The 16,825-nt window shown below is 41.9% G+C and overlaps 1 protein-coding gene across 1 annotated transcript in view; it reads right to left on the reverse strand.

Annotated features, from left to right (window-relative positions):
- The window catches only part of TMEM192 (transmembrane protein 192), a 199,214-nt gene that overhangs the window by 22,634 nt on the left and 159,755 nt on the right, over window positions 1–16,825 (reverse strand). Inside the window, exon 5 of the mRNA XM_053703799.1 lies at window positions 16,683–16,785. Coding sequence (XP_053559774.1) covers window positions 16,683–16,785 — 103 coding nt within the window. The remainder of the gene's footprint in view (window positions 1–16,682; window positions 16,786–16,825) is intronic.

Consider the following 16,825-nt stretch of genomic DNA (forward strand, 5'->3'; position numbering starts at 1 on the left):
TTCAGATTATGATGGTCACACACTGAAGTGACACCATTTTAAAATGCGGAAACATGCAAAGTTTTTACAGCCACAAACAATAACAGACTATCAAAAAGTAACTGGCTAAAAATAAAAAACAAAACAAAGAAAACACCTGTAACAACAGGGTTAATGTTGAAATGAGCTACAGGTCTAGAAGGTCAGGAACTAGGGATGTACATTCAGATCTTTTGTGAGGATTGTGCCCTTTGGATAAATCCAGATCTTAGATTGGGGATCTTTTACAAGAATCAATCAATCTAACTACAAAAATATTCAAAGGGGATGAGCCGCTGCCTAGTTCCACATTTGGATCCTCACGAAAGATCCAAATGTACATCCCTATGAGGAACTATCTGTGGAAAAAAAACTTTTCCCACTCAAGAACCGGAGAAAAGAATTAAAACAAAGTTACTATGCATGATAATGTCTACAATATATAAATATTTAAAATTGTATTAGTTGTTTAAATATTGAAGAAATAAGTGTAAAGATTTAGATTTTTTTTCTCTTTCATGATTCAGATAGAAAATACAATTTTAAACAACTTTCCCATTTTAATTCTAGTATAAATTTTGATCATTCTCGTGATATCCTTTATGGAAGGGAGCTATCTCAACACAGTGGTAAACTAATAAGATGCACATATGAGCAGCCACCAATCAACATCTAGCTCCTAGCTTCTGAGCCTATCTAGGTGTGATTTTCAACAAAGGATACCAAGAGAAAATGTAAATTATATAATAGAAGTCAATTGGAATGTTGTTTAAAATTATATGCTCTATCTGAATTATGATAGAAATATTTTAGGTATAATGTCCCTTTAAGAAGAATATGCTTTTAAATCTAGGATAACTCATTTATAACACGGTGGGCCCATATTTTTATAGCAGTGGTTCCCAATGTTTTCTGGACTAAGGAGCACTTCAACGAGAAAGAAATTTGAAGTAACAGAAACTTGCTTGTAAATGGCCACTAAAGTCAAAATTAATTTTCATGATTCAGATACAGCATGCAGTATAAATAAAATATACTATCAAAACGTGCACATTTTTTATATACACATTTTCTGAGGCTCCAGCTCCTACTGAGCATGTGCAAAAGTGCACAGTATATCCATTTTGTGTTTGGCTGACTGCTGTCCCATGATACAGGGCAGGGTGGATAAAAATCAATGATTTCAAATGATTTTTATTATTTATTTAAAAAAATGTTTCTTGAGGAAATATTGATCTAAAGATTTATATTTAAGATACATTATAATACAGAGGTTGAAATAATGATTTGTTTTTAATTATGTAGCATGAGGCTGTATATTCATGGCTAAAAGATAAAAGGAGTAGGCGCAGAGGGCATTGTGCCAATCTTCTAAATAAGCTCCTCACTAGCTTATAAACAGAAAAAAACGTTATTAATAGGTGTGAAGTGGCACAGCACATCGGCTACCAACTGCACAATGCCGGAGGAGTATCGCATGGAGAAGGTTTCACTTGCCGCAGGTAAACGGTTTGAGAGACATTCCACATACTTCCCAAAGACAAAAGGCGGATGACAAGGTACTGTGAGTGGTTCTATTTGGCTTTGCAACGCTGAAATCTATAAGTGATATGGAGTATCTGTGAGATATCAGTAAACCACTGACTGATCTTATATAAAGGTGGTCTCTGACTTTTGTTTTTAATGTTTTTTTAATGTTTGTTCTAACACACATTTGTAGGACAAAAAGCTAATCCCAAGTGGAACACTTGATATTATCTAAAACAGGGAGACGTCCCTAAATCTACTTTTGGTTTATATTACCTATTCTTTGACTGAACAAATTTGAAGCTGACATCACTTTTATCTCTTTTTATAGATATACATATATATTATATACAGTATTTATATATATATCTTTAATATTTTCTATTAAATGGTTTGATCTTATCATAGCTAAAAGCTAAACTATAGTGTTAGCTTTTTAGTGCCCTCTTCACACCTATTAATACTGTATATTCATAGCTGCAAGGTTTCATTTTTTGGTGAATTAATTCTCTTAATCCATTCACAATGTCATGCTCTCCTAGAGGTTTCTGTAAGATTTGAATGAACATTTTTTTCTATCTAGAATATATCATAACATATTCTTGGTTTAAAAGTTCTCAAAACTGTGATTTTGTGCCTGTAGGTATAGCATGCCTCTTCTTCAGAGCAGTTGAGAAACAGACCTTAAAAGGGACATAAAACCCCCTCTGGACACAAGCATTTTCCTGAGCCCCTATCTGCCTACCTAGATTAACTCTATATAACAAAAGATACCAAGAGAACAAAGCAAATTTGATAATAGTAAAAACATAAATTATGCTTACCAGATAATTTCATTTCCTTCTGTATAAGGAGAGTCCACGGCTTCATTCCTTACTGTTGGGAAATACTGAACCTGTCCAACAGAAGGAGGCAAAGACACCCCAGCCAAAGGCTTAAATACTTCTCCCACTTCCCCTACCCCCCAGTCATTCTGCCAAGGGAACAAGGAACAGTAGGAAAAATATCCGGGTATAAAAGGTGCCATAAGAAAAGCATTTAGGGATCTGCCCATTGGAGAAGCACGGGCGGGAGCCGTGGACTCTCCTTATACAGAAGGAAATGAAATTATCTGGTAAGCATAATTTATGTTTTCCTTCTTAATATAAGGAGAGTCCACAGCTTCATTCCTTACTGTTGGGAAACTTATACCCAAGCTCTAGAGGAGACTGAATGATAACGGGAGGGACAAAAAAGAGGCGGACCCTAATCTGAGGGCACTACAGCCTGCAAAACCTTTCTCCCAAAGGCTGCTTCAGCAGAAGGAAAAACATCAAATTTGTAGAATTTAGAAAAAGTGTCTAAGGAGGACCAGGTAGCCTCCTTACAAATCTGATCCATAGAGGCCCCGTACTTAAAGGCCCAAGAGGAAGCCACTGCTCTAGTAGAATGAGCCATAATTCTCTGAGGAGGACTATGTCCCACTGTTTCACAGACTAAGTGGATAAGACTCCTCAACCAAAAAAGATAAGGAAGGTAAAGAGACCTTTTGACCCTTACGCTTCCCAGAATATGCCACAAACAAGGAAAAAGTTTGTCTAAAATCCTTAGCAGCTTGAAGATAAAACTTCAAAGCAAAAACCACGTCCAAATTATGAAGTGAACGTTCCTTTGAAGAAGAAGGATTAGGACACAAAGAAGGGACCACAATTTCTTGATTGATGTTACGATCTGACACAACTTTAGGGAGAAAATCTAACTTAGTAGGACAGCCTTATCCAAATGGAACACCAGATAAGGAGGCTCACATTGCAAGGCGGCAATCTCATATACTCTGCGCGCCAAGGCAATAGCCAGTAGAAAGAGAACTTTCAAGGACAACAATTTAATATCAATTTCATGCATAGGCTCAAATGGAGCCCATTGCAAAACTTTAAGAACCAAATTCAGACTCCAAGGTGGAGCCGAAGATCTGAACACAGGTCTGATCCTAATCAGAGTCCTAACAAAAAAGACTGAACATCTGGAAGCTCAGAGAACCTCATGTGCAGTAAAACAGACAAGGCCAAACAGTAAAACAGACAAGGAACTGGCCGAAAGACCCTTTTCCAGAACATCCTGGAGAAACAGCAGAATCCTGGCAACCTTAACCTTATGCCAAGCAAAACCACGCTCTTAACACCAGAATAAGTAGGTTCTCCACACCTTATGATAGATGCGACGAGTAAATGGCTTACGAGCTTGGATGAGTATCAATAACTCTCTCTGAAAAACCTCTCTTGGCTAGGACTAAGCGTTCAATCTCCACGCAGTCAGCCTCAGAGAATCTAGATTTTAACGAACAAAAGGACCTTGTTGCAGCAGATCCCTGCGACAAGGTAACTTCCATGGAGGAGAAGATGACATCCTCAATAGGTCCGCGAACCACTTCCTTCACAGCCACAATGGAACAAACAGTATTACTGACGCCTGCTCCTGCTTGATCCGGGCCACAACTCGAGGAAGGAGTGGTAAACGCGGAAACAGGTAGATTAGATTGAACCTCCAAGGCACCGCTAATTCATCTATTGTCTCCGCCTGATGATCCCTGGACCTCGACCCATATCTGGGTAGTTTAGTATTTAGGATTGGAGTAAAAGAAGAAGAGCCCTCGAGTGATCCTCTGCGAGACTGAACGATGGTGCCTGGACTAGATTGTCATCCAGATAGGGCACCACAGAAATGCCTCTGGATCTGGCAACTGCAAGTAGCACCCCCAGAACCTTTGTGAAGACTCTCTGGGCCATTGCCAGACCAAAAGGAAAGGGTCACAAACTGGAAATGTTGGTCCAGGAATGCAAATCTCAGGTCCCTGTGAAAAGACACATTACGGTAGACATCCTTCAAGTCTATTGTCGTCATGAACTGACCCTCTTGAACTAGGGGCAGAATAGATCCGATCGTTTCCATTTTGAACGATGGAACAGCCAGAAATTTGTTTAAACATTTTAGGTCCAGAATCGGGCGGAACGTGCCCTCCTTCTTTGGGACCACAAAAAGGTTTGAATAGTACCCTAGACCCTTTTCTGCTGGTGGTACCAGTACAATTACTCTGAGGGAAGAGAGATCCCTCACATATTCCAGAAAAGTGTCTCTTTTCTGGACTAGAAGATAGGTTTGACAGGAGGAATCTGCCCCTGGGTGGATGAGACCTGAACCCTATCCTGTATCCTTGGGCGACAACCTCCAGACCTCAAGGGTCCTGAACATCCTGCAACCAGGCTTCTGAGGAGAGATAATCTGCCCCCTACTTGGCCTGGAGAACTGTCGAGGGCCGCCCCTTCATGCTGACTTTGTTTCGGTGGGCTTTTTGTTCTGCTTGGACTTATTCCAAGACTGAGCTGGTTTCCAAGTGCCCTTGGACTGATCCGCTTTTGCGGCGGGCTGTTGGCATTAGGCCTTGTCTGCATGAAAGGGACGAAAAGTAGATCCCTTAGGATTAACCTTCTTATCCTGCAGTAGGAAAGCGCCCTTGCCTCCCGTAACCGTGGATATGATCGAGTCCAATCCTGGACCGAAAAGGATCTTTCCCTGAAATGGAAGGGATAGCAATCTAGACTTAGAGGTCATGTCCACAGACAACTACTTTAGCCACAGAGCCCTGTGGGCTAATACAGAAAACCTGACACCTTAGCGTTCAGACGAATAATTTGCACATTGGCATCACAAATAAAAGAATTAGCGACCCTCAAAGCCTTAATTATTTCCTGTATCTCATCGAGGGGAGTCTCCCTCTCGACTATGTCAGACAGAACCTCGCACCAATATGTTGCAGCACTGGCAACCGCAGCTACCGCCGCTGCCGGCTGACAAAAAAACAAACCCTGTATGTTGAAACACTTTTCTTAACATGTTCTGTAACTTTTTATCCATGGGCTCTTTAAACGATGAACTATCCTCAAGAGGAATCGTTGTCCGCTTTGCGAGTGTAGAGATAGCACCATCCACCTTAGGGACAGTCCCTCTAGCTTGAGCAGAGAGTCCGGGATGGGGAACAGCTTCTTAAAGGAAAAAGAAGAGGAAAAGGAAGAACCTTATCTCTCCCATTCATTCTTAATAATGTTAGCCATCTTAACAGGAACCGGGAAGGTCTGAGGCACCACCCTGTCCTCATATACTTTATCAAGCTTAAGAATCGAAGGTTCCTCCGGTAGCTTCGGTTCTGGAACCTCGAGGGTAACAAGCACTTGCTTCAGCAAAAAGCGCAAATTTTCCACCCTAAACCGAAAGTCAGGCTCCTCTGCCGTCGACAACATAGACTCTGACCCAAAAGGAACGTCCTCCGAAGAATCAGAGTCATCCTCATCAGCGGATAATCTTTATGAAATATTTATTGGCGTAGATGCCTGGGTTGGATCGCCATATTTTACCTTACGCTTGCGCTTGGCAGAAAGTCGTAAGGCACTAATCACCTTACAGACCGCCGTTTGCAATAAATCCGCAAAATCTGACGGCAAACGGATCTCTCCCGTAGGAGAAAGTCATGCCCTGGGGAGCTGCATGAGTACTCGGAGATGAATGTAGGGAACGCACCTCACGGGACGGGGAACCCTCAGAGGTGGACGGCTCAGTAGTACTAGACATCCTATTCTTTCTAGATGTCGTGACTTTATCAAGGCATGTGGAACATAGTTGAGCAGGCAGATCTACCGGAAAGTCCTCACAATAAACACAATTACTAGACTTAGTTAAAGAGGGAGTACCCTCTAACCCGTCAGAGTCCTCCATAGCTTACAGCTTTATTATGGACTAGTTATACATATAAAAAATGGCACCCTTATAACCTCCAATGGCCGGGGCACTCAACACCTCCTATGACCCGGACCACAGAAACCGTTACGTCTCCTGCACCGCCGGTCAAGCAAGGAAGTCGAGTAGGCCACACACGATCAGAACAAATACCTTGCAGGACCGCCCCTGCACTAGGGAGAAAACGCTAAGTTCACCCATTTCCAGAGGCTCATCTCACACATGTCACAGCAATGACACAATAAACAATATTATGTATAAACACCCCCTGTTCAATAATTCCCCTACCAGGGATATTAAACCCTTGATTCTATAAAGATAAAATGTATTACACTGTGACCCTGTCTTGTGCGTTATCATTATGTGTATAAAAAATGAAACGATCTTACCAGAATCTATGCCGTGGAACAGGAACACGGCCTCTCAAGTGTGACAGTGTAGTAGCATTGCTCCTGACATGGACTTGAGTGTAGAAAGCAGGCAGCGTAACTCGTCAACGCTGATTGCTTATGGAGCTGTTAAAATAAGTCAGAATTGTTTTGCAGAAAGACTCTCCCTGCATCTCCGGACTCTAACTTTCACCCAAGCTCTCACTGAGGGGCTGACAGGACTACTTAAAACTCCAGTCCCATTCCGAAGATTACTATCCTCCATAAGAGACTACTCCGAATCTTCCGACACTTCTCTGCCAACCTCCTCTGACGAAAGGCAAAGAATGACTGGGGGATGAGGGGAAGAGGGGGAGGTATTTAAGCCTTTGGCTGGGATGTCTTTGCCTCCTCCTGGTGGCCAGGTTCTTATTTCCTACAAGTAATTAATGAAGCCGTGGACTCTCTTCCCCTTTAGATGGAAAACGGCACCTTTATACCCCCAATGACTGGGGCACTCACCACCTCCTAGACCCAGGCAACCAGAGAAGAAGCGACCTCTCTGACAGCTAGCTCTGTCAGGAAAGAGAAAATGAAAGTGTGACAACACCTGCTCACGTGGTGTGCAATGCAGGACTGCCCCTGCTATGAGAAAAAGCATGCCAAGCTACAAGCTGTGCAGCGTTCAAAATGAAAGTAAAACACCTGTATGTTCTGTTACCGCATAACAGTCTATGAGCCCAAATAAATCTCACACATAAAGCAGCATAAATCAAAGAAAACACATCTGATTAATCCCCACTGTTCAATAACCTCCCTCAGGAGATATTAACCCAAGATTCTATAAAGATAAAAAGTCACACTGTGATCCTGTCTTCAGCAATTTCAACATAAGTAAAAATTTAAACTATCTTAACAGAATCCATGCTGTGGAACAGAAACACAGCCTCTCAAGTGTGACAGTCTAGTAGCATCGCTCCTGACAGTGAAACCCGTCAACACTGGTTGCTTAAGGAGCTGTTAGCAGGCAGTCTGGATGGGTTCGCAGAAAGACTCTCCCTGCATCTCCAGACTCTAACTTTCGTCAATGCTCTCACTGAGAGGCTGACAAGACTACTTAAAACTCCAGTTCCATAACGAAAGGCATATATCCCTCCTGAGGAACAACTCTGAAATCTTCTGACACTTCTCTGCCATCCTCCTGTGACGAAAGGCAAAGAATGACTGGGGGACAGGGGAAGTGGGAGGGGTATTTAAGCCTTTGGCTGGGGTGCCTCGTCCTTGTGGCCAGGTTCAGTATTTCCCTACAGTAAGGAATGAAGCCGTGGACTCTCCTTAAATTAAGAAGGAAAAGGTACATTTTATACATAGTGTGACCATATCCACAAAACAATAAATGTAAATATTTAGTAATAGCAAGATGGTTGTTTGTGGAGTAGTTTTCACAGAATTACCTGAATATTGCTCACTTAAAAAGGGACAGTAAAGTCAATCTTAAACTTTAATAATTCAGATAGAGCATGCAATTCAAAAAAACCTTTCAAATCTATTTCTATTATCAAATGTGCTTTCTACTCATGGTATCCTTTGTAGAAGAGTAAAGCTAGGTAGGCTGTTAGGAGTATACGCGTGTTTATAGCTGCCAATGGCAGCATTGTTTGCAACTATGTATAACATTGCTATATACAATGTTGCAAACACGGATGCCACATGAGTAAAGACACATGCACACTCCTGAGATCACCTTCCATTTTGTCTTTAACAAAAGGATATCAAGAGAACTAAGCCAAATTTATAATATAAGTAATTGGAAAGTTGTTTTAAATGTAATGTTCTATCCAATTAATTTAATTCCTTCACTACTGGGAATTTGCCCAAAACACTGGATAATTTTTAGCATTTTTGCCATCACTCCATCTAAACAGAAATAGAGCCTTTTTTTAAAATTATTATGTACCAGTCAAAATTATATATAATTTTTTTAAGTAGACAACGCAAAGTATTGATCTAGGTATATTTTGTTATATTTAATGCCACCGTTTCACCGCCAAATGCGTTCATATTAAAACAAAATCATTAACTTTTTCACAAACTTTCTGTTTCTCACTGAAATTATTTACATACCACTTCTGCAATCATGACACAAATGATAGTAAAATATTCTCTGGGATCCCCTTTGTTCAGAAAAAGCAGACATGGATGGCTTTGCCATTGCTTTTTGTTAATTAGAAGACCGCTAATTGCAGCTGAACACCTCCCTTCTTTTATTTCCAGCAGTGAATGGTTAATTTTAGTGTAGAGATTACCCTCCAACCTCCCCTTCACGATGCCTACCTGATCCATCCCAAACAACTCTCTTCCCTCTCTTACCCCCCACTGGTCGCCACCATCTTAGATATTGGCAAACAGTCTGCCAGTATGCAGTTTAGGGTTTGTTTGTATGAGCAAAACCAACACAGGTTTATCTAAAAAAATATAAATATATGTATAGCACAATTATTGGCACCCTTTTAGTCAATACTTTGTGCTACCCCCCTTTGCAGAGATAACAGCTCTGAGTTTTCTCCTATAATGCCTGATGAGGTTGGATAATACATGTCAAGGGATCTCACCCCACAGCTCTATTTTGGTTTAATCTGACCATGGAATCCAATCATTTGAAGTTCCAGTAGCGTGGGTGAGAGTAGAGGCTTTTTTTTCTTGAAACCCTTCCAAAGAACTTGTGGTGATGTAGGTGACATTGGATTGCAGTTTTGGAGAATTTCTGACCACAAGACACAACTAACTTCTTTAATTCTCCAGCTGTGATCCTTGGAGATATTTTGGCCACTTGAACCATCCTCTTCACAGTGCACTGAGACAATATATACACACACGTCCTCTTCAGGTTGATTCATAACATTCCCAGTTGACTGGAACTTCTTAATTATTGCCCTGATGGTGGAAATAGGCATTTTCAATGCTTTTGCTATTTTCTTATAGCCACTTCTCATCTTGTGAAGCTCAACAACCTTTTTCCGCACATCACAGCTATATTCCTTGGTCTTACCCATTGTGATGAATGACTAAAGGGAATTTGGCCTATGTGTTACCTCATATTTATACCCCATGTGACAGGTAGTCATAGTTGAACAATTTCCTGTTCCTAGTCACCCAGGTGTACTTAAAAAATGTAAAATATCAATGGGAATATACTTCAAAACATAATTTATGCTTACCTGATAAATTTGTTTCTCTTGTAGTGTGTTCAGTCCACGGGTCATCCATTACTTATGGGATATATTCTCCTTCCCAACAGGAAGTTGCAAGAGGATCACCCAAGCAGAGCTGCTATATAGCTCCTCCCCTCACATGTCATATCCAGTCATTCGACCGAAACAAGACGAGAAAGGAGAAACTATAGGGTGCAGTGGTGACTGGAGTTTTAATTAAAATTTAGAACTGCCTCAAAAAGACAGGGTGGGCCGTGGACTGAACACACTACAAGAGAAACAAATTTATCAGGTAAGCATAAATTATGTTTTCTCTTGTTAAGTGTGTTCAGTCCACGGGTCATCCATTACTTATGGGATACCAATACCAAAGCTAAAGTACACGGATGATGGGAGGGACAAGGCAGGAACATTAAACAGAAGGAACCACTGCCTGTAGAACCTTTCTCCCAAAAACAGCCTCCGAAGAAGCAAAAGTGTCAAATTTGTAAAATTTTGAAAAGGTATGAAGTGAAGACCAAGTTGCAGCCTTGCAAATCTGTTCAACAGAGGCCTCATTCTTAAAGGCCCAGGTGGAAGCCACAGCTCTAGTGGAATGAGCTGTAATTCTTTCAGGGGGCTGCTGTCCAGCAGTCTCATAGGCTAAACGAATTATGCTACGCAGCCAAAAAGAGAGAGAGGTGGCCGAAGCCTTTTGACCTCTCCTCTGCCCAGAATAAACGACAAACAGAGAAGAAGTTTGCCGAAAATCTTTAGTTGCCTGTAAGTAGAACTTCAGGGCACGGACTACATCCAGATTATGCAAAAGACGTTCCTTCTTTGAAGAAGGATTAGGACATAATGATGGAACAACAATCTCTTGATTGATATTCCTGTTAGAAACTACCTTAGGTAAAAACCCAGGTTTAGTACGCAGAACTACCTTGTCTGAATGAAAAATCAGATAAGGAGAATCACAATGTAAGGCAGATAACTCAGAGACTCTTCGAGCCGAGGAAATAGCCATCAAAAACAGAACTTTCCAAGATAACAGCTTAATATCAATGGAATGAAGGGGTTCAAACGGAACACCTTGAAGAACTTTAAGAACTAAGTTTAAGCTCCACGGCGGAGCAACAGTCTTAAACACAGGCTTAATCCTAGCTAAAGCCTGACAAAAAGCCTGAACGTCTGGAACTTCTGCCAGACGTTTGTATAAAAGAATAGACAGAGCAGAAATCTGTCCCTTTAACGAACTAGCAGATAAACCCTTTTCTAAACCGTCTTGTAGAAAAGACAATATCCTAGGAATCCTGACCTTACTCCATGAGTAACTCTTGGATTCACACCAATATAAATATTTACGCCATATCTTATGGTAAATTTTTCTGGTAACAGGTTTCCGAGCCTGTATTAATGTATCAATAACCGACTCCGAGAAACCACGCTTTGATAGAATCAAGCGTTCAATCTCCATGCAGTCAGTCTCAGAGAAATTAGGCTTGGATGATTGAAAGGACCCTGAATTAGAAGGTCCTGCCTCAGAGGCAGAGACCATGGAGGACAGGACGACATGTCCACTAGGTCTGCATACCAGGTCCTGCGTGGCCAAGCAGGCGCTATCAAAATCACTGATGCTCTCTCCTGTTTGATCCTGGCAATCAATCGAGGCAGCAACGGAAACGGAGGAAACACATAAGCCATCTTGAAACCCCAAGGTGCTGCTAGAGCATCTATCAGCACCGCTCCCGGGTCCCTGGATCTGGATCCGTAACAAGGAAGCTTGGCGTTCTGGCGAGACGCCATGAGATCCAGTTCTGGTTTGCCCCAACGATGAATCAGTTGAGCAAAGACCTCCGGATGAAGTTCCCACTCCCCCGGATGAAAAGTCTGGCGACTTAGAAAGTCCGCCTCCCAGTTCTCCACGCCTGGGATGTGGATCGCTGACAGGTGGCAAGAGTGAGACTCTGCCCAGCGAATTATCTTGGAGACTTCTAACATCGCTAGGGAACTCCTGGTTCCCCCTTGATGGTTGATGTAAGCCACAGTCGTGATGTTGTCCGACTGAAATCTGATGAACCTCAGTGTTGCTAACTGAGGCCAAGCTAGAAGAGCATTGAATATTGCTCTTAATTCCAGAATATTTATTGGGAGGAGTTTCTCCTCCTGAGTCCACGATCCCTGAGCCTTCAGGGAGTTCCAGACTGCGCCCCAGCCTAGTAGGCTGGCATCTGTTGTTACAATCGTCTAATCTGGCCTGCGAAAAGTCATTCCTTTGGACAGATGAACCCGAGACAACCACCAGAGAAGAGAATCTCTGGCCTCCTGGTCCAGAGTCAGTAGAGGGGACAGATCTGAATAATCCCCATTCCACTGACTTAGCATGCATAATTGCAGCGGTCTGAGATGTCCATTGCCGCGACCATTAAGCCGATTACTTCCATGCACTGAGCTACTGATGGCCTTGGAATGGAATGAAGGACACGGCAAGCATTTAGAATCTTTGATAACCTGGACTCCGTCAGGTAAATCTTCATCTCTACAGAATCTATCAGAGTCCCTAGAAAAGGAACCCTTGTGAGTGGTAACAGAGAACTCTTTTCCATGTTCACTTTCCACCCATGCGACTTCAGAAATGCAAGAACTATCTCTGTATGAGACTTTGCATTTTGAAAACTCGACGCTTGTATCAGAATGTCGTCTAGGTACGGAGCCACCGCTATGCCTCGCGGTCTTAGTACCGCCAGAAGTGAGCCCAGAACCTTTGTAAAAATTCTCGGGGCCGTAGCTAACCCGAAGGGAAGAGCTACAAACTGGTAATGCCTGTCTAGAAAGGCAAACCTTAGATACCGATAATGATCCTTGTGAATCGGTATGTGAAGGTAGGCATCCTTTAAGTCCACTGTGGTCATATACTGACCCTCTTGGATCATGGGTAGGATGGTTCGAATAGTTTCCATTTTGAACGATGGAACCCTTAGGAACTTGTTTAAGGTCTTTAGGTCCAAGATTGGTCTGAAGGTTCCCTCTTTTTTGGGAACCACAAACAGATTTGAGTAAAACCCTTGCCCTTGTTCCGTTCGCGGAACTGGGTGGATCACTCCCATTACTAAGAGGTCTTGTACACATTGTAGAAATGCCTCTTTCTTTATTAGGTTTGTTGATAACCTTGACAGATGAAATCTCCCTTGTGGAGGAGAAGCTTTGAAGTCCAGAAGGTATCCCTGAGATATGATCTCCAACGTCCAGGGATCCTGGACATCTCTTGCCCAAGCCTGGGCGAAGAGAGAGAGTCTGCCCCCCACTAGATCCGTTTCCGGATAGGGGGCCCTTCCTTCATGCTGTCTTAGGGGCAGAAGTAGGTTTTCTGGCTTGCTTGCCCTTGTTCCAGGATTGGTTGCTTTTCCAACCCTGTCTGTAACGAGCAGCAGTTCCTTCCTGTTTTGGAGCGGAGGAAGTTGATGCTGCTCCTGCCTTGAAATTACGAAAGGCACGAAAATTAGACTGTTTGGCCTTTGATTTGGCCCTATCCTGAGGAAGGGAGTGACCCTTACCTCCCGTAATGTCAGCAATAATTTCTTTCAAGCCGGGCCCGAATAAGGTTTGCCCTTTGAAAGGAAAATGAAGCAATTTAGATTTAGAAGTCACATCTGCTGACCAGGATTTAAGCCATAGCGCTCTGCGCGCCTGGATGGCAAATCCGGAGTTCTTAGCCGTTAGTTTGGTTAAGTGCACAACGGCGTCCGAAACAAATGCATTAGCTAGCTTAAGTGCTTTAAGCTTGTTCATGATCTCATCCAATGGTGCTGTGCGAATAGCCTCTTCTACAGACTCAAACCAGAAAGCCGCCGCAGCAGTGACGGGCGCAATGCATGCAAGGGGCTGTAATATAAAACCTTGATGAACAAACATTTTCTTAAGGTAACCTAATTTTTTATCCATTGGATCTGAGAAAGCACAACTATCCTCCACCGGGATAGTGGTGCACTTAGCTAAAGTAGAAACTGCTCCCTCCACCTTAGGGACCGTCTGCCATAAGTCTCGTGTGGTAGCGTCTATTGGGAACATTTTTCTAAATATCGGAGGAGGGGAAAAGGGCACACCGGGTCTATCCCACTCCTTGCTAATAATCTCTGTAAGCCTTTTAGGTATAGGAAAAACGTCAGTACACACCGGCACCGCATAGTATTTATCCAGCCTACATAACTTCTCTGGGATTGCGACCGTGTCACAATCATTCAGAGCCGCTAACACCTCCCCTAGCAATACACGGAGGTTCTCAAGCTTAAATTTAAAATTTCTGAATCCGGTCTCCCTGGATCAGATCCGTCACCCACAGAATGAAGCTCTCCGTCCTCATGTTCTGCAAATTGTGACGCAGTATCGGACATGGCTCTCGTGTCATCAGCGCGCTTGCCTCTTAACTCAGGCAAATTAGATAATACTTCTTTCATAACATTAGCCATATCTTGCAAAGTGATTTGTAAGGGCCTTGATGTACTTGGCGCCACAACATCACGCACCTCCTGAGCGGGAGGCGCAGGTACTGACACGTGAGGAGAGTTAGGCGGCATAACTTCCCCCTCGATGTCTGGTGATAATTTCTTTACCGGTAAAGACTGACCTTTATTTAAAGTAAAATCAATACAATTGGTACACATATTTCTATTGGGCTCCACATTGGCTTTTAAACATAATGAACAAGCAGATTCATCTGTATCAGACATGTTTAAACAGACTAGCAATGAGGCTAGCAAGCTTGGAAATTACTTTCAGAAAATTTTCAAGCAATGTAAAAACGCTGCTGCGCTTTTAAAAACACAAAAAGACAATTACAGTTGAAATAACAATGAACAAATTCAGTTATAGCAACCAAATATTTACATTAAATGTATGAAATTAGCAGAGGATTGCACCCACTAGTAAAAGGATGATTAACCCCTTAATACCCAAAAACGGATAATCAATTTAACAGTTAACGTTTTTATCACAGTCAAACACACTGTCACAGGTCTGCTGTGACTGATTACCTCCCTCAAATATAAATTTTGAAGACCCCTGAGCTCTCTGGAGACGTCCTGGATCAAGGAGGAAGAAACAGGAAGACTATGATTGAATTTTAACTGCGCAACAAGGCGCTAACAAAAAGCCCCTCCCAGTCATATTACAACAGTGGGAGACCAGCTATAACGGTTTCTATGCAGAAATATACGTTAGCCATGTGGAAAAAATCATGCCCCAAGAGATTTATCACCAAAGTACCTCACAAAACGATTAACATGCCAGTAAACGTTTTAAAAAACAACATTTCATATGTTGTGTAAAGTTATCACTAAGCCTGCTACCAGTCGCTTCTACTGCAGTTAAGGCTCATATTATTTCAGTATTAACAGTATTCTTTCAGTCAAATTCTATTCCTTAGAAAATAACTCTACTGTGCATACATTTACCAGCCTGATACCAGTCGCTACTACTGCATTTTAGGCTGTACTTACATCATATGGGTATCGGCAGTGTTTTCTTAGTCAATTCCATTCCTAGAAAATATTTTACTGCACATACCTCATTTGCAGGGGACCCCGCATGCTATTCCCTTTTCTGAAGTTACCCCACTCCTCAGAATGTGCGAGAACAGCCAGTGGATCTTAGTTACGTCTGCTAAGATCATAGAAAACGCAGGCAGATTCTTCTTCTAAATACTGCCTGAGAGAAAAAACAGCACACTCCGGTGCCATTTAAAATAACAAACTTTTGATTGAAGAATAATTAAGTAAAAAACTCCTAACTCCTCTCACGACCTCCTTCTTTGTTGAGAGTTGCAAGAGAATGACTGGGTATGACATGTGAGGGGAGGAGCTATATAGCAGCTCTGCTTGGGTGATCCTCTTGCAACTTCCTGTTGGGAAGGAGAATATATCCCATAAGTAATGGATGACCCGTGGACTGAACACACTTAACAAGAGAAATATATTTTTCTCATATGAATTCATAGGGGTGCCAATAATTGTGGCACACATATTTAACAAAGTTTTTTGGGGGGATAAACCTGTGTTGTGCTTGCAACTGTTTGATATCCATTAGAGTATTTTTGTGCATTTTTTGAACAAAAGCTCAAATGGTTAAACAATAAAGATTTTCACACCCTTCTTTGATCATATTTACCAAGGGTGTCAATATTAGTGGAGGGCACTGGCCCCACCCCACCTTTTTTTGCTGTAACGTAGATCCCCATCCATCCTTCTCACTTCATTTTTTTTGTGTAGGGCCCATCCCACTCCCTCCCCCTCCGCTAGTGGACCGCCCACCTGCCTCCCGCAGTGTCCAGCAGATAATCGTTACAGATGGTGACACAGAGTGTCACCATCTATAACGGTCTGGCATCTGCCTTCATATAGAACCGGAGCAACTATCGTGCTCCGGTCCCATATGTAGGCAGATGCCTGGAGCTTAGAAACGCCAGCCCTCGGATGTAACTTTACAGAAAAGACTGCTGGAGCTTTCTGCAGCTCAGACGTATATACGTCATGCGTTATGATAGGCAAAATACAGCATGATGTATATATATATATATATATATATATATATATATATATATATATATATACACATATATACACACACACACATACACATATATACCCTATTGGGTTAAGGGATTAAGTTTAATTTGGACTTTAAAGTCCCGTTAAAAAAGTCGATAGTTTTAAAGTCATAAAGGCCTTAAGTAGTTTTTGAAGACCTCAAACCTTGTGCCTCACATATAAAGAATTATTATTACAAAATATATAAATAATTAAATTAGATTGAATACCTGAATCCAATTTCTGGATTGACATGCCTTTCGTAGGCATGAATCTTCTCTTCTTCAATTATATCTGGGCTGGGCATAGTACTGTTAAATCTTTGTATTCTCACTGAAACATATAAAGAAAAAAATTGTCACACTTTTTTTTT

The sequence above is a fragment of the Bombina bombina genome, chromosome 2 (assembly GCF_027579735.1).
Source record: "Bombina bombina isolate aBomBom1 chromosome 2, aBomBom1.pri, whole genome shotgun sequence".
Lineage (NCBI taxonomy): Eukaryota > Metazoa > Chordata > Amphibia > Anura > Bombinatoridae > Bombina > Bombina bombina.